The 24,173-nt window shown below is 34.8% G+C and overlaps 1 protein-coding gene, 3 long non-coding RNA genes and 2 other non-coding genes across 6 annotated transcripts in view; 3 read left to right on the forward strand and 3 right to left on the reverse strand.

Moving 5' to 3' along the window:
* Positions 1–204: 204 nt before the first annotated feature.
* On the forward strand, positions 205–1,295 carry LOC111463845 (elongation of fatty acids protein sre1-like). Its single transcript, XM_023107783.1, has one exon. It carries the CDS (start codon positions 335–337, stop codon positions 1,151–1,153), a length of 819 nt encoding a protein of 272 aa, XP_022963551.1. The 5' UTR covers positions 205–334; the 3' UTR covers positions 1,154–1,295.
* A 4,709-nt stretch (positions 1,296–6,004) lies between these two features.
* On the forward strand, positions 6,005–6,892 carry LOC111464020. The gene is made up of 2 exons (XR_002713971.1): positions 6,005–6,132; positions 6,698–6,892. It is a non-coding gene; the product is annotated as an uncharacterized LOC111464020 (long non-coding RNA).
* A 12,684-nt stretch (positions 6,893–19,576) lies between these two features.
* TRNAA-UGC lies at positions 19,577–19,649 on the reverse strand. Its single transcript has one exon. It is a non-coding gene; the product is annotated as a tRNA-Ala (tRNA).
* A 91-nt stretch (positions 19,650–19,740) lies between these two features.
* Positions 19,741–19,813, reverse strand: TRNAA-UGC. Its single transcript has one exon. It is a non-coding gene; the product is annotated as a tRNA-Ala (tRNA).
* A 3,085-nt stretch (positions 19,814–22,898) lies between these two features.
* LOC111464022 overlaps positions 22,899–24,173 on the reverse strand; it is a 17,037-nt gene continuing 15,762 nt past the window's right edge. The window contains exon 4 of the long non-coding RNA XR_002713974.1: positions 22,899–22,982. This is a non-coding gene — a long non-coding RNA (uncharacterized LOC111464022). The remainder of the gene's footprint in view (positions 22,983–24,173) is intronic.
* On the forward strand, positions 22,978–23,442 carry LOC111464021. Its single transcript, XR_002713972.1, has 2 exons — positions 22,978–23,064; positions 23,187–23,442. It is a non-coding gene; the product is annotated as an uncharacterized LOC111464021 (long non-coding RNA).

Genomic DNA, 24,173 nt, shown 5'->3' on the forward strand with positions numbered 1-24,173 from the left:
CCCCATTCTACGTTGGCCATAGCCCTTTAGTTCTCTCTCTCTCTTTCATCTTAATTATCGCCATCAAAGTGCACCACTTCCCCCAACAACATTGGCAGCACCCTAGCCCATACCCCATCACTAATCTCGAGAGAGAACCAATTTGTAGTAGTGAATAAGCCTTCTCTTTCCCCTCTTCATGACTTATAAATACGAAGGGCAATGGTCAATAACCAAAGCTGACATGTTTCCAGCTATCAACTAGGACCATCCCATCCCAACACAAAAGCTCTCACACCCTCCCCTTCAATTTATACCCCTTCAATCTCTCCCACTCTTTCAGGACTTTGTGAAAATGAGTATGCAAATCTCAGATACACTCCATTACTGGTTGGTAAACCATCCAAACATTCTCCATTTCTCATGGTCTCAAGGGGAAACCCTAGGCTCATCCCCACTCTTCCTCACAATCACGGTTGTATCCTATCTCTCTTTGACCTTCCTCCTCTCCAACCTAACCCTCCCCCACCTCCGTCCCGCCGTTCTCAAGCGAATCACCGTCGTCCACAACCTCGTCCTTCTCGTCCTCTCCTTCACAATGGCCCTCGGTTGCACTCTCGCCACCTTCTCCCACGCTCCCCACCTTCACTACATCCTATGTCTACCTCCAAAAACACCCGCACAAGGTCCACTCTTCTTCTGGGCTTACGTGTTCTACCTCTCGAAGATCGTGGAATTCATCGACACGTTCTTGATCATCCTCAGTGGTTCGATCAAACGTCTTACGTTCCTTCACGTGTACCACCACGCGACAGTGGTGATCATGTGTTATCTATGGCTACATTCATCTCAATCGTTGTTTCCATTGGTTCTGGTGACGAACTCGTCGGTTCATGTTTTGATGTATACGTATTATTTGTCGTGCGCGCTCGGGGTTCGACCACGGTGGAAACGGCTTGTTACCGAGTGTCAAATTGTGCAATTTCAGTTTAGCTTCGTGGTGTTGGCTTTGATGCTTTATTTTCATGTCACTCATAAAGGATCTGGCTGTGCTGGTGTGTGGGGATGGTGCTTTAATGTCGTGTTTTACTCCTCGCTTCTGGCCTTGTTCTCTGATTTTCATGCTAAGAACTATGGTGGAAATGGAAAGACGGCGCCCAAAAAGTTGGCTTGAAAAGAAACCAAGATGGAGTTCATTAAATTCCTACGTTATTCCTTTGAGATTTGTGAGTTTAATTCTTCAAAACATATATTTAATCAGTTGTTCATGATAATGATGATCTAATCATTCAAGATGCTTCGTAAGTGATTACTTTATTAATATGTTGAACTAATATTGCATGGTGGTCAAGGGTGATGTTTAATTTTTTTTTTTTTTTTGCTAAATTTTCTCGACATGTTTAGAAGTGATTTTAGTGATTAAAATCTCTTCGAGCATGTACGTGGTAGTCTAAAATCCATTATCGTTTAATTTTTATACTTTAAATGATATTCCTTATCTTCGAATATTGATTTTGACAGTGAAAAAAAAGAGTTTTAGTCATTTTAAAAATACCTCTCGAACATGCTCCTAATCTTGTTATAAAGCCGACATGTCTTTAATAGTTCTTGAAAGACCTACTCCAATCATTTTTAGGGTATTTTTCTTTTAACAAAAATGTTTTAATTAAAGATTTAAATTTATTTCAAAACACTTTAAGATTACATTTATTATTTTTTAAATAATATCATGACGTCACCAACGTTTATATATTTGATTTATGATATTATGCATAAAATTTTATATTGTAACTATTTGAAATGAATTATTGTCTATTTATTTATAATAGTCTATTTTAACTCCATTTATTAGTCTAAATGAATCATATTAATAAAAATACCCAAAATAATATAGAAACCATTTTTACTTTATTTAAAATATTTAAAAATACTCTATAACTTTAAATAATTTTATTAATACCTACACAGCCTTCTATCTTAATTTTATAAAAATAAAATTAACATATTTTTATCGTCTATTTATATTTCATAGATTATCTCCAAATTTTTTTTTATATTTTTTCCTAAAAGTTTAAGGATATTAATTTCATTTTTGAAACGCGGTAGAAATGGTCAGGTTCATATGAACAGTAAAGATATTTCCAAAGAGTTAAAAAAGTGATACTTTCTAAATATTTTTTAAAAATTTAAAGATATTTTTGAAATAAAATATTTATTAATTTTAGGGTTAAAAAATAAGAAGGGTATAAATATGGAGTTGTAGTGTGTGCCTGGTAGAGATTGATGGAAAAAAACCTGATGAGTTGGTCCAGTAACATTAAGTCACACCTACGAGTAAATTTTATCATAAATTCTCCTTGAAATTCGTACTATTAATTATTAATTCACCGACTTTACAGTTTTCTTAAATAATATATATATATATATTTTGTTACTATGTCTACACAATTAAATGAGAATTTAATTACTTTTTTAACTCAAATTCTATATTTTTAGCATTTTAAGGTTTAATTATTGTTTAGTTGTTATGGTTGTGTAGTTATAGTTTTAATTTAGCATAAATTTCCAAAATATTATACAAAAATTGACAGATGTTCTTCGTAATGTCTAAATAAAAAAAGAAATTTTTATTTAGTTTTCAAGTTCAACTATAGCAATTAAGGGTTTTAAATAAAAAAAAAACATGTTTTAAAATGTGGGTAGGTAGGTTTTATTTATGTTTGACAAAGACCTTTAATCTAAAAATTCTATGTAAAAGCTATTGAATATTTTTAATATTTATTATTTTTTCTAATTATCTTATAATTAGAAAAAAAAATTCTTATAATTACTAAATACATGATACATTTTGAGTCATATTTTTTTTATGTGTAACTAAATAAAAATAGAAACTAAAATTAAAATTAAAATTTTTAAAATAGTAAAATCATCTCGGACTAGCGGATATGGTCGAATTTGCGCTTTCTTTTTGAGTTTCGTTCAAGGTTTTTAAAACAAGTCTATTAGGGAGAGGCTTCCACACCCTTATAAACAATGCTTAGTTCCCTTTTCCAACCAATGTGTGATCTCGCAATCTACCTCCTTTAGGGTCAACGTCTTCGTTGGCACTCATTCCTCTCTCCAATCGATGTATGATCTCACAATCCACTCCCTTCAGAACCCAGTGTCCTCGTTGTATTCGTTTCTCTTTTCAATCAATGTAGGATCTCACAATCCACTCTTTTCGGGGCTAGCGTCCTCTCTAGCACTCGTTCCCCTCTTCAATCGACGTGGGATCTCATAATCCACCCTTTTTTGGCTAGCGTCCTTGCTAGCACTCGTTCCCCTCTTCAATCGAAGTGGGATCTCACAATCCACTCTTTTTGGGGCTAGCGTCCTCGCTAGCACTCGTTCTCCTCTTTAATCGACGTCGGATCTCACATTTTGAATGTTATTGAAGAGAGAACATTTTTTTCCTCCTCCTCTACTTGGTTTTTTCTTAAAATAAAAACGAACTAAAAAACTTGACTTATTTCCCTCGCTCTCGTACCCCTCTTTCGATCGTAAAACTCACCGAATGAGCTTTATTCTTCCAATCGACACTCCTCTTCGTCCTTCTTCTCTAACCACCCTTTGTTCTTCGATCAATAGTAACAACGAGCAATACCACAACCCAACAAATCACGACGTCCACAGGGTTTTGCGACCTTGACCCTCTGAAGGGTAACCCTAAAATCAAATAATTATCAAACGAAACCAAAATGGTTACCTATAAAGATCGAGAAGAAACGGATATAAATGATATTGTAAGGCATAGGTATAGGTTTAGGTAGGTTCATAAAAATATATGTTGTATGAGGATGATAGAATTAATGGCGGGTGACAGCCAACTACCGCCATCGCTACCACCTTCATTAGGGTTCAGCAGAGGAGCAAAGACAGATGTTTCACGCATCAATGTCACTTTATCATCACTAAGATACGTAATTACTTTTTTCATCTACATTTCTAAATAATAATAATAAAAAATAATAATAATAATAATATTAGGACCACACATTTGTCATCTTCATCTGACAATCTCAGACCCCATTTAAACCTACACACTTGATTGTATTCTTTCTACTTTTCTTTCAACTCATCAATGATTGGATTGTAAAACTTACTATGACTGCAAAAGAATCACTAAGAATCTTTTCAAAATTGGAATGGAAATCTTGTAATAATACCTACAAACTTTCATAAATATTTGATAATCGTGGTTGACGGATATTTGAGATTCGAAACAGTATGATAGTGATTTGGAATGTAAATCGAGCTCGAAAACCGCTACATAATTCAAGTTTATTGTTGTATAGGTTTCGTGGAGTTAGGTTGTAACACTATTTTTAGGTTGGTCAGGTTGATTCGACCAAAAACATTACAACCCACAAACTGAACTGAATTTTCGGTTTTTCAAAAATTCAACTCAACTCAATTTTTATAATTTGGGTTGGGTAATCTATATTGATCAAGTTAGTAGGTGAAACGAACACCCTTATATTTATATACCCAAAATTATAACGAGTTTTTCTTCTTCAACTGTGTGGTGTCATGATCTTGACACTGTCATGATAAGCCTCAGGGGGAACTAAAGTCCTATTCACATTTTTCACTCATCTTCATGGCTTTGTCGAACCTTAGATGAGGCTCTCCTTCGCCATCCGAACACAACTCGTGTAGAATCCAAGCTTGTTCAGTCACACACGATGTTTGTGAGTATATGTTCAATTGTATGCGACTCTAGCCAGTTTACCTCTCTACATTAGGTCAGCCATCTGACTCAACTTTGCACTACTCTAGGCCATGGTCTCTCGTGCGCAACGCCGCGTCTCATAATCATCTAGATTCTCATCAAATGATCCATGCATCGTGATGTCATCCTATGTCTTAGGATAGCTCGACCATCTTTACTTGTTCGGATATATCAATCGGAACTGACCGACATATCATTCATCTCATCGAGACATCCCAAGCATCTATCCATCTAGATTCTATTGAGGCATTGAATCCTCCTGTGTCCATGTTAAATCATTTATGGAATCCGTTTGAGATAGTGAGTGCATAATTTAACCTTTGACACATGGACTAGGGTGCATTGTCGACACACCCATGCCATGTGACATTATCCCTAAAAGACTCATTTCAAAGGAAGGCGCTTGTCTCATAGCGCTCACCCACACTGTAACGCACGTATGTGCCAAAGGGTAGCTTGCTTAGGCTACAAGGCCTAGGGATTGTGGAGAACTGATACCATACTTCCCCTAGGGTGCACTTTGAGGCATTTCCAATCTTTTGGAGTAGACGTCATTTTGGCTAGCGGTCATACAGTCCCATGGAGCGCTCGTCAAGTATCCGATTAAAACGAAATTTGGTGAGCTTTTATCTTTAATATTGATAGACTTAATTCCAGAGACACAAACTCTGATTTCTGAGGTTATGACTCAGGGCCTTATACGATCCTCTTCGAGCTTGTTTTCGACACTTGTATCGTCTCATTCTCTCAAAACCTTGCATATACCTCAGCTTAACTTAAATGCACACTTTTAGTATGTTGGATGATGCACCGTTCTTCTTGATCACCTCATGCCACCTGTCTATCTTGGCTTTCACGTGGATGGATAAGGGCCAATTGAGGGTTGTCCCTTGTCTGTCTTGCGTGTGAGGGTCACAATCTACTTTCTCCAGCTACAAGCTATTTCAAACCGTCAAGGACATGAGTTTAGTGAAAAAAAAAAAAAAATAGATTTCATTCTTACATTTTGCTCCATAGTTTTGAATATAAATTTGATTTTGGTTAAATTTATACTAATTTTGTTTTTATGTGATCCATAAATTTAAAATTTACAATTTTATCCAAATTTTGAATAATAATAAATAACAAAAAATTTAGAGACAAGAGTTTCCCGGTGTCAATTTTGTAACACTGTTCAAACTCAGTACCTACAACTAACTATATATACTTCCTATACTTTCTTCATTTGAAGCATCTCTAATTCTAGTTCTTTGCTCATCTCTTCATATTTCTCTCTATTTTTTCTCCTCCACTTCTTTCATTTTCTTCCCGAATTCGTGTTCTTCCACCAAACTGATACCGATCAAGACGACGATCATGGTAGCCTGCTATCAATCCAGGTAGGAGTTAATACTCATCTTTAGGTCAATACTTATGTGAGCCTCGACTGAATTTCCTACTCTTTAGGCTTTTTATTTACTCGTTCATGCATTTATTGTTATTCTTAATGTTTCTATTTCTACCACTTTTGTTATGATTTTGATTTTCGAGTCATTATTGTTTAAAAAATTAATAATCAAATTCGTACTTCGTCGGTAATCCATTTCGTGCTTAAAATAAAACTGCAAAATTTATTTTATTTATTGAATATTATTTTTTTTTTTGAAGATTTTATTAATGAAGAATTATTTATAATTAAATATTTATTAAAAAAATGATTTGAATAAATATTTCGAGAAATGATTGATGTCCAAAGGAAAACGGTCTCAATAAGATTTGATTTTTTTTATTTGATTTTTTTTTTATTGTTAAATGTTTAGTTGGATATTTTAAAAATGTTTTATTTTTTATTATTTGAAAAAATAAACAATAATATTTTATTATTATTTTTTTCTAAAGTTGCTATTATATTTATTATAATTCTGACCTTTTAATTTAATTGATGTCTCTACCGTGCATGGACAGTTGGAACCATCTCAACCAGGTAGCCCCTACCCTAAAAAAATTAAAATAACTTGAAAAAAAAAATTAGTCATAATAAAAATGGCTCAAAATTAGGATCGAATATATTGCATTATTGTAACGATTCATGTTCAAGATTCAGATTAGGATTTGAAATCCAGATTCGGTACTTGATGGACCCGACATTCTCCTGCGACATGATCAGGTTACTTACTCTTGAGTAACGAGTCCTTTCAGATTACTTATTTCTTGCATCGGAGAGTCAACGGTATGGTTAGATTACTTACTACTCGTTTTCTAGATCAAAGAGCTCTTTTAGCAAAATTTGTTCCCAGAAAAATTCATAGGAAATTATTTCAAGTAAAACACAGTTAATTTTCGACCTATATAGCCACCAAAGTAAAAAGGGCACCTTATTACTCTCGTGTTACAATTGTTTGTAACAAAATTATTCTTCTAAAAACTTTGGCTCAATTATCGATATAGATTTTTTTTTGTAGCATCACACTTTCCAAAAAATAACTTCTCGACATATTTTGGTTGCATACATTTACCATATAAAATATATTTACAATAATTTTAAGGTTGACTCAATGTCGGTAAGGCGTAATTCAATTATTTCTCAACTAATAGACTCGTTTGCCAACTATCACAAACACGTTGTTTCAAATATTGTCCAAAACCTAATAATTTTATTGTAATTCAAGATGTCGGTCACAATATTACACTTTTTTCATCTTATCCCAACCGCTTAAAAGAATAACTCGATTACGACAATTGGGTTTGTTTGATTTTGTCAAACAAATATGTAATAACTATGGCGTTGTCTATTTAGGATAGGTTAAGAAATGACATCATTTAAATAACACATAGCAATGTATAGATCTTACCTACCATCTCTAAAAAAATTGACATTCAAAAACGAAAACCGTGTAAATGAGGTAAATATCTATACATATTCCAAAATAGCGGAAGATGAGTAGAGCCTATGAGAGAGGCGATTCAAGAACATAAAGTGACATTGAAGAAGATGGAAGAATGAAATATTAGGTACATAATGGAAGATGAATTCAAATCGAATACGTTGCATTAAGTATCGAGAGGTAGGAGATGTATAACCCTACTATTAACAGGCAAATCGATTGAGCTATGATTTACTCACATTCAAAGTTATCAACGGTATCATATTTATCAATATGTTCATCTAAATTGTCGTTCTTCATCAATAGACTACGAATTAATTCGAAATTGTTTGTTAATTTTTTATTTTTCAATTTTCCGAAGAAAAAAAATTATTTTTTATTTTAAATTTAAAGTGTATCAGAAGGGTGATTAGTTCGTTCTTGGGTGAATGCAGAGGGAGAGACAGTGTGTAGTCCATGTCTGCAGGAGAATTTTAAATACTGATAAGTGGGATGTAAGAAGCTTGACTGCAGCTGAATTTGAAGTATCACCAAACCCAATAACTTTCCCATAAAAAATACACCAACTTCTTGTACCTAGCTTTGATATCTGTCATCCCATGCATTAATTTTGAAATTGTATGATTGTCTGTGGAAGATGAAAACAATGAATGAGAGGAGTCTTCGACAAAAAGTTAGAGATCAAAAGTTGATGTCTTCGTTTCTGTGTATGCCAACCAGGTGCACCGTCTTTTTTGACGACTTAATCATAAGAACTCGAAAGTTAAGCGTGATTTGCCATTTGGTGACTTCCTAGAAATTTTCTTAGGATGTTGTGTTGATCTGTGGGGATAATCTTCAATCTTAGAAGTGTGGAGCAAGTAATTTGACCATGTTGTACGAGAATGTGTGTTGGTCTGTGGGGATAATCTTCAATCTTAAAAGTGTGAGGAAGTATCTTGATGCATGAAACATCTGTTAGTTTCAAATCATGGTACATACTTATGATACAAATCATACCTCCATTCATTTATATGTACGGGATGTATCTTTTCATGTTCACACTATGCCTATGACATTCATATCATATCATAGTTCATATTATAGCATAAATCGTCACATAACATAATACACATCATACATCATAGCACCATAAAATATGACATGTACAAGACTACATGGTATGTGTCATTCATACAGTAAATTAGTCATCTAACCAAGCCCGTGGGTGTCCAACGATAGAACCACTTACCTGGTTGGCATGAGAAGGAGTCACTATACACCTTTGATGTTAGCTTAAAACTACTCATTGAAATCTGATTCCACCATAGAAATCCCACAATCATAATTAAGAATTTTACCATGTAAATTGGCTTATCTAGTTGCATGCATGCAATCCAAACTTAACCCTAGATAATTTAAATTAGCAAAGTAGTAGCCATATTAACCTCAAACACCTCAAAAGTTCAGAAATGGCTCTCAAAGAGTTTAAAATGGTAGGAAAGTGTTTGAAAATATCAAGTCTGAGCTAGATCAACTGAGAGGTCGAATTGTAATCGTTAGAACATGGATTCTTTGACTGGCTCAAAATCGTCAAGAAGTCGAGTTGGAGCCACTAGAACATGGACTCTTCAAATCCTCAAAGTGAGATGAAATGGAGTAGTTGTTGTGACTTAGTAAGTCAAAAGACTGCTCTTTTCTATTAGATTATAACTTTCCACGTTCTCCATCTAATCGATGTGGAACAACTGTTTTTCTTTCTAATTTTCGTTTGTTAGGTAATACAAATCTAAAAGAAACTTTCATCCTCGAAAGTAACTTAAGCTTAGAATAATTCAAAGTCTCATCTATCTAGAGAGGTTCGTAATCTATAATGTGTGCCGAGTTAATCAAGTATTTGCGAAGTATGGATAAGTAGAATACGTTATGCACCATAGAGAGAAATAGTGGTAGGGCTAAACTGCATGTCATTGATCCGATCCAACCCAGAATATCGAAGGGTCTGACGAATCATGGGCTTAGCTTGCCCTTTAGTCGAAAACTGCTTATCGCCTACCTTAAACTCCAAGTTTCTACTCCTCACGTTGGCATGAATCTTCTGTCTACTCTGAGTCATGCACATTCTTTCCTTAATCTTTTACATGACCTCATTGGTGTCTTAGACTAACTCTTGTTCTAACTGTTCACATTTGCCTACCTCATCATAGCACATTGCGCCTTTATCTATTTCAATATAAACTTGCGAACAACGTCACACCAATAGTTGTATGATATCTCTGTAAGCAATTTTCATAAGAAGTAACTTGAAATCCCAATTGATTATGAGACCGAGACATTACTACTATTAATACTGACATTACATAGTCCCGCCTATTCTCCATAGAGTTGAGACTTTACCCGAAGTAACCTATGTAAGCTTGGGAGTGTAACAACCACAGCTACTTGAATGACAGCGTGACTATAACGCCCCTAATTTTCTTGCCTAAATTAGAGACATTACTACATACATGCCTTACACATGAAATCATGGACTTACACATTTAATTTAAAATAAGAAAATAGAAATTACATAGTCTTTGAACACGAAAAATGAAATAAACCTCCTATCAATTAACAAATGAAAATCAATGCATGCTATTGCCCTATCTTGACTTCCATGGTCATTCTAGCACTCACCGTCATCCGTGCAGGGACGCTTTACCTTTACCTTGAAAATACACAAGTTACGTGCTACCCCTCTATTGGGGTTAGTAAGGCAATCACATACATATAATGACTGAATGTATCTTTTAAAACCATAACATGGTCTTGGACTCTTTCCAGTTCTAGACAAGGTTAAATGTGTGGTACTTCCCCACACATGGCTCACGCACGCGCATGTGGAACCACCAGGCAGGCTCGTATGCATATCCCTTGAGTCTGGCTTGGTTGGGCACAATGGGTTAACATGTCGCCATATGCCACAAAAAAGGAAAGGCTCGCATTATATCATTGCAAACATAAACATTGAACATACGCGTCAATACTAACATAACATAAAGGGAAGTATCCGGATGCACATGACATACATATATGCATGATGTCCCCATGATTTACATTCATAACATAAACCATCTGAATTCATCTAAAAATGTTAATTGTTTAGTGGAATTACTCCCATTGTTGTCTTCTTCTTGCTCACATTCCCAACAATCCCATTTCTCTTCCGTTGGTTGCTCTATCAACTCATAAATTGCTAAGCATTCCTCTACGATATTTCAAGTAGTCATTGATATTAAATTGAACTTTCTTGTCACCCATTCTAAATGTTATGTCCCTTGTAAATATCTAATGAGTGTTCACCCATTGTTTAAATATTGTCTCCCCAAGATAATTGGTACATCATGGTTCATAATTCAAAATGATAATTTTTTTTTGGAAGAATAAAATCAACCATATGAATTAAAATGTCTTCAAATGTTCATCCTGGATTTGTGATGGACCTATCAGCTAGTTGAATGGTGACTGCAGTTGATCTAGCCTCTCCAATCCCTAACTTCTTATAAATTGATAGAGACATTAAGTTGGTGCTCGCCCCCAAGTTACATAATATTCTACCTAGCTCATTTTCTCATAGTGAACGAGCATGGATCTTTTTCTTTTAGCTAGATCTTATTTTTCAGTATTGCACTGCCCTCTTCATTTAGTACAACTACCTTTTAATTCTTCAAATTTTGTTCTATTAGTGAGCATATTTCACATGACTTGACATTTTCCTGAAGGACACCACCAGTGGTATGAATTTCTCATAGAATATCCATGAACTTTTCAGAATAGGTTTTTTCTTTCTTTCTATTATTATTATTATTATTATTATTATTATTATTATTATTATTATTATGATTATTATTATTATGATTATTATTATTATGATTATTATTATTATTATTATTATTATTATTATTATTATTATTATTATTTTAAGAGAAAAAGTTTGGCAAGTATGTTATGCTCTCTTCTTGACTATTGTACGTTGTTACTTGCACTTTATAAGACTTTTCCCCTTCTGCATAATTTTAGTTATGCTCCTTCTTGGGTATTTCATTTCTCTCAGGTATAGGCTTGTTGAGAACCATAAGTCATTTGATTTTATAATTCAAAATTCGGAGGGTAAATTGTCTTAGGTGGTATTTGTTGATTGTACGAGTTTTATCCCTTCCATGAGAAGTTTGGATGGTGATATGAACCAAGAGACATCAATTATACAATATATTTCAATAAAGATGCGAAGAAAATGCTGTTGAAATGATTAAAAGATATTTCAATTCATGCGACATTGAAGAAGAATGAAGTTTCATTGTTATAAATTTTGGGTGGATTATAATTTAGAGTAATTTAGAGTTATTATATTTTATTAATGTATTTTAAGACATTTTATTTACTTTAGATTACATTTACATCATGGTTAATTATGACCATAAAATACGAATGTTACAACTCTTGGAATGTCCATTTTTGAGGCTATATAAAGCCATGTATGTTGTATTCGTAGGGAGACTTCAAAAATGTAGTTAAAAAAAGCATTTGTGCTTTCTTTAGTCAATGACTAAGTTTCTTTGCAATTCTATGTAGTTTAGATTGCATGTAGAATCATTCAAGCTCGACATGATCAATCTTGTTTGTAGAGTGATTCGAATTTCAAACAAGTGTTCTTGCGTTGAGATATTTAATCAACAAGAATCATTCAAGCTAGACATGATCGATCTTGCTTGTGGAGAGATTCGAATCTCAAACAATATTCTTGCCTTGAGATATTCGATCAACAAGATAATCCGAATCTTACTCCCCTTATAGTGAGTTCCACGTATCAGATGGTTTTTCCACTCTGAGTTGTATGTGTTTGCGAAGAAGTATTCTTCTGGTTTCCTTGACTAGCTTGATTCCCTAGATACAAAATTGAAGCTGGATTACTTGGACATTGGTCAAAAGTGTGCTCCCCCACAGGATAACACAAGATTCAGCTACTCATTGAGTCATTACAGATGCAACTTGAACTGGTGCTTTAGTCATTAAGCCTTGTCCCAATGCTAAAGCCGGTAGAATATTAGTCACCGAAACTAATTGAGCGTTGATTTAGGTCAAAACATCAACTTCAATTACTTCTCGGGTCTTCTTTTCTGGATTTCTCCTCACATCAGCCTTGCTAACAAATGTTCAATGTTATTCTTTCTAGGATCTCATAAGCTTAATCGTACGTCTTTGGCAAAATAGCTCCATTGGCAAAAGCATCCACCAATGTTGGGTAGTCCAGCTATCTTAGAGCTATCTAACATTGGTGGATGTGTATTTGTCAACCTAGGTACCTTTTAATTGGGAAGTCAACAATCCACGTGGCTTACTGATTTGGAGTAAAATTTTTGCGTCATCCCTAACAAATATGCTGCCATAATTGTTATAGCATTAGAATTATCAATTTCTATAGGTATGTCATCTCTATTAGGGTTGTTTCCAGATTTTCTACAGCATCATGATTTAGCACCAGTGTTCTGCCTTTTTACAAAATAACTCAATTAAATGTACGGTTAGACTTGATGTGTATAAATTGATTCTCTTTCCATGTTGAACCATAATAAACTATTTCATGCATGCTAATTAAAATAAATGAAACAATTAATGAGAAAATTCTGAGCATGAATTCAAAATTATTTATAAAGAGGCTCCATGTAACTCTACTTTTAGAGAGTTATCACCTAGCTATCTTCATATCATAGCCGGCTTAGGATTTGAGTTGTACATTCTTGGCGTGATTTGTGTCATCTTTAGATTCTTAGGTTTCTTGGGTTTTCGCTCTTAGAGTTCTCTAATAAGTTTTGAGACAAAAACAAAGCAAAATTCTTAACATGTAAGCCCTAATTCATATGAGTCATAAACACTTCTTCACATGCATTAATCTTTCATAGGCATCTTGTCACATGGTATTCATAAAAATCTTGATTTCTTATGAAGGTCTTGAGGGGTAGTTTCATCATTTTTCTCTTGGTTCATACCCCAATCATGTCATATTAAGCCTTCTATTAAAATTTCGTGGATAGTAAAGTCCATTTAATAGGTTATTTTAAAGTTACTTGAATCTCAAGAAAATTGTCTGATTTAGGTCCTTTTAACTTTCGGTTATGGACTTAACTCTTCGTAAAGTCTTTTAAATCTTATCTAACTTAACGATCATATATATTTTCTAGTGATTCCTTCAAGTAAGATTAGAGAAAAGTCTAAATTGACTACTTACTCGATTAGAGAAAAGTTTAGATTGACTACTTACTCGTTCTTTGACATTCAGGTCAATCTAATATCTGAATTTATCCAAATCTTCTCGAGGGTAACTCTTTCAACCAAAAGGTTCAAAGAAATATAGGAGAAACAGCTTGAAAAAGGTTCAAATCAACCAAATACCATGGTTGGTTCACTTTGGTGGCATAACATTCACTCATTAGCTCAAGTATACAATGATTGAGCTTTCAGGGTATTAGCTCGTAAGTTTTCATTTAGTAAGCCCACACCACTCTTTTTTTGTGTTCATACCAACCCTATAATTTTATATTGCGTACTTCAAAGTGACAAAATTTTCTTCAACCTCTTGACGTCGGTAGTAGCTTATAGGACCTTATTGTCTACCAAGCCCCCTTACTAGTACACCTAGGTACATCCTTTTTTTATCTCTATGGTCATGACACCACATTTTATGTCTCAAGACAACTGACTAAAATATCTAACCTCTCATAACATAATCGTTTTCATGCATATACTAGTATTAGCCTTCTAATTTTCACAGTACTGTAACTTCACAATCACAATAGAAATCTTGCTAAACCTAAACATGGTATGAATTCTCATCGATGAATCTCATCTTTTAAAATCAATTTGTACATCTTCATGGCAAGGAAACGACCAACTTTGCTTTTTTCGAAGTTACGAGATCTAAGTCATAGCCTTCGAGCAACAATCAATGCTATGCCAAAGTTGAAGATCCAGTTGTATTTGGATACCTTGTGGCTATCATACAACACACCTTTTATCACCAAGGACAATACCTTGAGGCTCATTATTTCCCATCAATCAGCATCTTCTTCCCTTTCAGATAAGGCACAAATTTTGATTTACAGTTGAGAGTGAAGAGGCATGCTGCCTGCCTTACACTTTGTCCCTCCATACATAGAAGCTTCTACTTTTGAATATTTGCTTTATGTTCTGTCTCGATTATTTCAAATGCTAGTTTTTTTGAAGTTTTTTATTCACTCGTGGGATCCGAGCAAGAAATAGGTTTGATTGTCCATTTTTTTGATATAATAGTGTTGAAGATTATTGGGAGTGAGTCCCACGTTGGTTAATTTAGTGGAAGATCATGAGTTTATAAATAAAGAATATTATTTCCATTGATACGAGATTTTTTGGAGAAGCCCAAAGCAAAGTCATGAGAGCTCATTATTCTAGAATTGATGTGATTGATAATATCAAAGTCATGTCATGAGAGCCCAAAGCAAAGTTATGAGAGCTCAAAGTTAATAATATCAAAACAAGAAGTAGGTTTAAACTTAGCCATGTGAGCCTGGAAGGTATAGTCTAATATTAGAAATTGTATTTATGATTATTATTATTTTTTTAAAAAAAAATTGATATTATTCTAGAATTTAGGGAGAATATTGATTATGGCCCCTATCCAATTGATGTGATTGACACATCTGTTTCCCTTCAACGGACAAAATTAAATTAAAGTCGCTCTCACATCCTCCAAGGTAATGAAAAGTCATTTTCCATCCAACGTTCAGCAGCTTTTCTTTTTTTCTTCTTTTATTTATTTATTTATTTTTTTTATTTTAGATTATTTTTCTCAAAAATGATTTATGAATTTAAAAAGAGCTGAATTTCAAATAAATGTTTTTTTAGGAAGAAAAGAAAAGAAAAAGATCTCACTTTTTAATTACTAAAACAATTTAGACTTTAAATAGTCAAATTAACGAAGGTTAAAACGGGTTAATATATTATTTATAAAATTTAGCTTAGTGATAATCTCACGAGAAAGTCCTAGGGAGAAAGAAATAAGAAATCGAGCTTCCTTTACAAAAGTTGCTCAATAGTTATAAGAGAAGTATTATGGTCACTTGAATCGTCCAAACCCGACAAGAAACAAGGAAGATGGAAGGTAAGCTCTTTAGTTTTACGTTCTTAGTTTTCTCCCAAATCTGTTGGATTCTCGAGGAGGTAGATTTTAAAATTTTAGTATGATGTTCTGTAGAAAATTTATCACAACTCTCCGTGAAGGAAGTTAGAGTAAAAATAGACTGAAAGTTAAGTTGAGTACAATTATTTCTTTATGTGATTGACGATTAATTACTAGAAAATTATCTTTGGAAAATAAGATTAGAACTCTACCATTCTTGTGAAGGAATCATGTTAATTTGAATTAAATAGGAAAATTTAAGAAAATCGGATTAATTATGAGAAAATTATCTTTGGAAAATAAGATTAGAATTCTACCATTTTCGTGAAGGAATCATATGTTAATTTGAGTTAAATAGGAAAACTTAAGAAAATCCAATGAATTAGAAAAACTAATGAAAATCGTGTGAAAACTACAAAAGTCAACGTGAGGAAGATGTGAATCCACCACGAACATGTGTCAATCGAGGAGTGGGATGGTCGTTGGTAATCAGTGAGGACACACGTTCAATGTAGAGCTCATGCTACGCTTCATGGCGTAAGCGGGTAACTCACACCTTCTCCTCCAACTTGAGAATCAAGGCGCAACCTGAACCACCTGCCTCTGTCTAACCTAGTTTGGACGCACCTGTACTTACACGACATGTGTCATCGCAGAAAAAGAAAAATCATAGTGTGTCGTGCATAAGGTAGCGGCTTTAGGTTAGTAGAGAATTAGGATTGTTATAGTTGGTATCATAGCTCTAGGTTATAGATTTTGTAGACTAGACTATAAGGTAGACTTGACATGTTCCATGGTCCCACTGCTGATGCTCTATCACCGTTACGTATGTCATGCATAAGATAAGAAAAAGAAATGTCATTGATTGCTTATACTGATACTACTGCTTGTCCATTATCAAATGTAACTTAATTATGATTGAATTTGTTGACTTAATTCTATGTTTATGATGATTTAAAATATGATATAATTTATGTTAGCCAATAGTAGACTTAAGAAAACTTATATGTTGGTTTTAGAACCATGTTGTCTAGAGGGCATTGAAAAGACGTGGAGGAAGAGGACAACTTTCTATTAAAGGAAGGTGTAGAAGGAGAGAGAGCCCAGCTCGTGAAGGGTCCGTAACTCGAACAGACGTGGCTATGCCACCCACAATAGCACTAATGACTCGAATAGACCCCATGATAAACCTTATGTGAGAATCATTCCAAGCTATGAAGCAAACAATAGTGGTCACTCAGCAAACCATTAACTCGCAATCTACACAAGAGGTAAGATATTTATGGGATTTCAAGCGGTATGACCTACACAATTTTAGCGAAACTATGGGGATCCAACAAAAGCTCATTTATGGCTATCGTCAATGGAGATGATTTTTTTATTAATGAACTTTTCGGACGATCAAAAGGTGTCTTGTGCATCGTTCGTGCTAGAGAAGGATGCAAAATTATGGTGGGTTGTAACAAAAAAAAAAATTCTCAGCTAGACATAACCAAAAAATTATGGTCTTAGTTTAAAGAGGTATTCTTGAAATAGTATTACCCGAAAGCAGCCCGACTTCAAAGACAATAGAAGTTCACGCACCTGACACAGGGTGGACATTCTGTTGATAATCACGCAAGAGAATTCATAAGGTTAAAACAATTTGCACCGTCACTGGTGGATACAAAATTGAAAATGGGTGAGAGGTTCGTCATGGGCTTGGACGCAAAAATTTGTTGTACTCTCAGGCAAAAACGACTATATGAACCAAGGGATTCGTATCGACAATCACCAGCGCATAGACCTGGATATGCAGATAGACACCTACCTCGACATGCAAACAGACGCCCTAGAGACAAAGAAGGGGTTAGAGGAAGAGGAGGAAGGGGTGCAATATACGTGGAAAACCGCATGGGGGTAGGCGTATGGCTGGAACGAGAGCATGCTTCCAGTGTGGCTAGGAGGGTTACATTGCTATGAATTGCACAATTAAGGGGACCGAGAACCCAGTTAATCCACCAAGTGAAGCTTACAACATATGCAAACTCATTTCCAAGCAAGAGTATACGCGTCCACCCGTAGGGATGCCGGGAATTTTGCTACAGTGGCTATGTACACTATCAATCTTGGGACACTATGCTTTAACCTTATTAGAATTAGGCTCTATGCATTCCTTTCCATCTGTCCCAATTTGTTAATCAAGCAAGGACCGAGCGAGGGTAGACCTAGTTGCTAAGGATAGAGTAAAAGATGGGCAAGTAATAGTAATAGGACGAACCTTAAAAGTAGACCTAATAGTTGTTACCATGTCAGACTTTGACGTAAATACTAGGGATGCGAGTATAGATTGTTACAAAAAGGAGGCATTATTCTCACCCTCGTCTAGATCCAATTTTAAGTTTAAGGAAACATGTGTTAAGTTACTCCTAAAGTAGTCTCGATGATGAAAGCCAAGAGACTGGTTCAGCAAGGAAGTTGAGCCGTGTTAGAAAGTAGAGTAGATGTAAAAAGAAAAAAAAGACCTTAAATACTATACCCATAGTGAATGAATTTTTTGATGTCTTCCCGAAGATCTATCAAGAATACCCCTTTCCTGAGTAGAAAATTTTGGTATAGAACTTGAGCCGGGAAGTGGACATATTTCTAAAGCCCCTTACCATATAGCGCCAGTGAAATTAAAGGAACTCAAGGTGCAATTAAAAAACTTACTGGACAAAGGCTTCATCCGCCCTAGTATCTCCTTGTAGTGCACCGATGCTATTTGTTAAGAAGAAGGATGGCTCGATGTGTTTGTGCATCGACTATAGCGAATTAAACAAGAGGACAATAAAGAATAGTATCCACTCCCTCTTATTGAAGATTTATCGACCAGTTTAGAGAAGCGACAATATTTTCCAAGATAGATCTTGGGACAGGGTAGAACCAGATTAAAATTAAAGAAGGGGATGTGTCAAAGACAACATTAAGAACAAGGTACGGTCACTACAAGTTTATGGTGATTTCGATTTGTCTTACTAACGCCCAAATGCTATTTATGGAGTTAATGAATCGAGTATTCAAGAAATGTCTCGACATGTTTTTTATTGTGTTCACAGACAACATCCTAGTCTACTCAAAGATAAACAAAAAATACCCAGGATACCTTCGAAAAGTCGACAAGTTGTACGCCAAATTCTCAAGTGTGAATTTTTCCTATGAAAAGTCTCGTTTTTAGGACACATGATGTCAAAAGATGAAACCTCAGTAGACCCTACCAAGATTGAAGTGGTCACTAAGTTGGATTGTTCGATCACTATTACTGTTGTGTGCAACTTTTTGGGGTTAGCGGGATACTACCAACAGTTTGTGCAAGACTTCGCTATAATTGCCTCACCACTAACACAATTAACGAAGAATGGTATACCATTTATATGGAATGATGCAGGTGAGACAAGTTGTCAGCCCTAGTACTTACCGTGCTAGAGAGTTTAGAAGGATATGTGATATACATTGGTAGGTGAGCTATTTAGTTTTACGTTCTTAGTTTTCTCTCAGATCTGTTAGATTTTCGAGGCTCGTTGGAACTCTGACTTTCAATCGGTTTCAACTACGACTTCCTTCACAAAATTTATGCAAAATTTTCCTAAGAATATCATACTAAAATTTTGTAATCGAGCTCCACGAAAATCTAACCGATCTAAGAGAAAACTAAGAACATAAAACTAAAGAACTTACCTTCCAATCTTCATTGTTCATTGAAAGGTATATATCACATATCCCTCAATAGATTTTACATATGATAATTTGATATCTAAAATACAAAAATGGAGGTGCGGGGAATTGAACCCTGTGCCTCTTGCATGCAAAGCAAGCGCTCTACCATATGAGCTACACCCCCTCTATTTCTTTAAAATAAAATAGACAGTTATGTTTTGCATTTAAAAAAATTTAGTAATTATAATTTTATATATGATAATAAAATACAAAAATGGAGGTGCAGGGAATTGAACCTTGTGCCTCTTGCATGCAAAGCAAGCGCTCTACCATATGAGCTACACCCCCTCTATTTATTTAAAATAAAATAGACAGTTATGTTTTGCATTTAAAAAAATTTAGTAATTATAATTTTATATATGATAATAAAATACAAAAATGGAGGTGCGGGGAATTGAACTCCGTGCCTCTCGCATGCGAAGCAAGCGCTCTACCATATGAGCTACACCCCCTCTATTTCTTTAAAATAAAAGGAATAGTATGAAAAATTAGGGCAATTATGTTTTGAATTTAAAAAAACTTAGTAATTATAATTTTATATATGATAATAAAATATAAAAAAAATGAAAGTGCAAGGAATTGAACCCCGTGTCTCTTGCATGCAAAGCAAGTGATCTACCATATGAACTACACACCTCTATTTCTTTAAAATAAAAGAAACGGTATGAAAAATTAGGGCAATTATGTTTTGAATTTTAATAAATTTAGTAATTATAATTTTATATATGATATCTAATATATAAATAAATGGAGATGCACGGAATTAAACCCCGTGCCTCTCGCATGCAAAGCGAGCACTCTACCATATGAGTTGCACCCCCTTTGTTTCTTTAAAATAAAAGAAACGGTATGAAAAAATAGGCAATTATGTTCTAAAAATTAAAAAATTTGGTAATTATAAATTTATATATGATAATTTGTTACCTTTAAAAAAAAAAATGGAGGTGCACGGAATTGAACCCCATGCTGGCAAGGTGTTCTACCATATGAGCTACACCCGCTCTATTCCTCTTAAATAAAAGAAATTGTAGGAAAAATTAGGGCAATTAGGGTCGCTATAGTTGGTATCAGAGTTCTAGGTTATAGATTTTGTAGACTAGCCTATGAGGTAAATTTGACATGTTCCATGGTCTCACTACCAATGCTCTGTCACCGCCACGTATGTGATGTATAAGATTTAAAAAAAAAATGTCATTGATTGAGTATATGGTTACTAATTGACCATTATCAATTCTAACTTATGATTGAATTTGATAAGATTCACTATATTGTTGTGACGACATGATAGTTGGCTTAATTCTATGTTTTGTATGATATAAAATATGATGTAATTTATGTTAGCAAATAGTAGACTTAAAGAAAATTTATATATTGGCTTTACAACCATGTCGGCTAGAGGATGTTGTAGAGACATCGAGGAAGAGGACAACCTTCTATTTTAAGGAATGTGTAGAGGGGGAGAGAGTCTAGCTCGTGAAGGGTCCGTAACTCGAAAAGACGTGGCTGTGCCTCCTCCAATAGCACTAGTGACTGGAATAGACCCCACGATGAACCTGATGTGAGAATCATTCCAAGCCATGAAACAAACAATGGTGGCCACCTAGCAAGCCAACAACATGCAATCTACACAAGAGGTAAGATATTTACGGGATTTCAAGCGGTATGACCTGCGCACTTTTTGCAGGATCCAACAAAAACTTAGTTATAGCTATCGTCAATGAGGACGATTTTCTTATTAATGAACTTTTTGGATGATCAGAAGGTGTCTTGTGCATCATTCATGCTAAAGGACTCAAAATTATGGTGGGTGAAAACCTAAAAATTTTCGGTCCAGACATAAGTATAAAAGTTGTTAGTTTACTTGGTCTAAATAAAATTTCACTTTGTGTGGAACTCTTTCCTTCAGAATAGGACGATAACTTTTAGAAGTCAATAGCATAAACTATTTATTTATGGTTTCTTTCTGTTTTGTTAGATATTGATATTTAATAGCCTATATTTTCTAAAGCATTTTTCCTTCCAAAACTTACTTTTCTCTATTATTATTTCTTTAATTTTATCAACAAGTTGAAAGAGGTATTCTTGAAGTAGTATTACCCGAAAGCAGCCCGACTCTGAAGACAACAAAAGTTCACCCACCCGACACAGGGTGGACATTCTTTTGATGATTATGCAAGAGAATTCTTGAGATTAAAACAATTTGCACCGTCATTGGTGGATACAAAATTGAAAATAGGTAAGAGATTCGTCATGGGCTTGGATCCAGAAATTCTTCGTACTCTCAGGCAAAAACGACTATATGAATTGAGGGATTCATATCGCCAATATAATCGCATAGACCTAGATATGCAGCTAGAAACCCCCCTCAACATGCAGACAGACGCCCTAGAGACCAAGAAGGAGTCAGAGGAAGAGGAGGATGGTGTGCAATATATGTGGAAAACCGCATGGGGGTAGGTGTATCGTTGGAACTAGAGCATGCTTCCAGTGTGGCTAGGAGGGCCACATTTCTATGAATTGCACAACTAAGGGGACCAAGAACCCCGTTAATCCACCAAGAGCACCAAGAGTATACGCATCCACAATAGGGACACCGGGAAGTCCGATATAGTGGCTACTATAAGTCTTGGGACACTTTGCTTTAACCTTATTTGAATCAAGCTCTATGCATTCCTTTCTATCTATTCCATTTGTTAATCAAGCAAAGTTTGAACTAGAACCCTTATTGCATCTATTAAATGTTAGAACCCTTATTGCATGTAATCTTATCGAAAATCACGTGATTTTTGGCAAGACATTTATTTTCTAATAATTTCTTAAGTTCTTTATTCTAGAGCGCTATAATACCTAATGAGTCATTTATTTTTCTTTGTATGATATTGTTGCATGTGTTAGAGAAAAAGAGATAAGTTTTGAATAGAGAAATCGAGAGACGTTTGCAAGGCTTCGAGTTTTAAGTGATGACTTCGGGTGGGAGCGACATAATGTCGTGGAGTGTTGAACAACGAGGAGTTTAGACAAACGGCAGCAGAATCAAGCATAAGGGTGTCAAAGTCTCGTCGGAATCCAACATAATACGATTTAGCGTTTTGCGATCTATTATCGGGTATGGAGATGGTTTGTCGGTACGAGTTGGGTCAATTTTTCAACATTCGAATGCCCACGATCACGCACAGTCTAACCTCGCACCTGAGTATAATTGTCTTGGCCCAACTAGTTTCTCACGACCCATGATCCAGCCCACAATTAATCAAATAATTCAAGCCCAGACATAATCCGCTAGCCACAGTCCAGGCCCAACACGATTTCGGCCGAAGTGAAGGTGTCGACCTAGTAGATTTACGACCGGTTGACAAGCCTACGACCTGCGACCTATGCCCAGAAGACTCGCGTGTATTTGGCTCGCACGTGCACGCAAACTCGCCTCAGCTCGAACGTGTGCGTAACGTCGGCTCGACTTGGCGGCTTGGCATCTCGGCTTAGACGAGTCGTTTTTTACCCTTCTGAAGCCATTTCTGACTTTATTTAACCCATTTCAGGTCAGCATGACTCTTATTTACTGAATATGATTAGTTTATAGACTTGTATCAGTAATTAAACATGATGTTTTGCTTGGTTAAGTTATGAATAGGCCTTAAGCAGATTATATGGATTTTTATAGGAAATAGTTAGGCGTTGAAATTATACTATCGAGGTGACTACCTTATTGTAAGTGACTTTGGCCAAGGCCAACTAAGTAAGTGACCTTACTGTTGGCGTTAGCTTATATGATGTATGATGGTGCATGCACTATATTATATGTGATATATTTGTTTATGATTATGTGATGTTTATGTATTTGATAACTCTAAAAGTAGAGTAATATCATGTCTTTTTGTATTTAATATGGCACCCTTATTCACCATTTTCTCATTTATCACCTCATTTATTCTATTTAGTAAGAATGAAATTATTTGTTGCCGTTCAATATAAAAAAAAATGATTTGGCATAAATCAATCTTAATTGTATATTTAATTGAGCCGTAGAATTTCAGATATTTATGCTAAACCATAGAGAGTAAAAATAAATGGGAGATACATGGAAATTTTTAAATCCACCTAAGTAGAACAAGTGTGTTATTGACTATGCAATGAAGAAAATCTCATGTGGACAACTCATTCCACTAAAGGGCAACCCATGCTCAATATAAAAGGAAAAAGAGGTGAAGACATGCTTTGGGAGAAAAATCGAATTGCATAGCAGTCTTTGCTGCAGTGAACTGCTGTGAAACCTGTAATGACTCGACTCAGCATATCAGTAGCGGTCAAGGCTGTTACGAAAAATAATGTAATTTATTTGGAAAATAATGAAAACCATGCAAAACGATCATTTATTAGAAATCAAGTGCGAGGTACCCCTTTAAAATTTAAAAAAACAATGCCGCCTGAAGATATTCAAAACAAAGTAGGAAATTTAAAATCAAAAGGAAATGTGGTGTGACCGCCTGGTTCCTACAAAGTAGGCGTCCACAACATAGTTTAAATTAATAACAATAGTGCGGAAACGTCTCTCCCACAAAATGAGACTACAAAAAAAAAAAAAAAAAAAAAAAAAAAAAAAAAAAAAAAAAAAAAAAAAAAAAAAAAAAAAAAAAAAAAAAAAAAAAAA

Source organism: Cucurbita moschata, unplaced genomic scaffold (assembly GCF_002738365.1).
Source record: "Cucurbita moschata cultivar Rifu unplaced genomic scaffold, Cmos_1.0 Cmo_Scf00029, whole genome shotgun sequence".
Taxonomy (NCBI): Eukaryota; Viridiplantae; Streptophyta; class Magnoliopsida; order Cucurbitales; family Cucurbitaceae; genus Cucurbita; species Cucurbita moschata.

Excerpts from the sequence above, each read along its gene's own strand:
- LOC111463845 (XM_023107783.1), top strand. The coding sequence starts at position 335 with ATGAGTATGCAAATCTCAGATACACTCCATTACTGGTTGGTAAACCAT.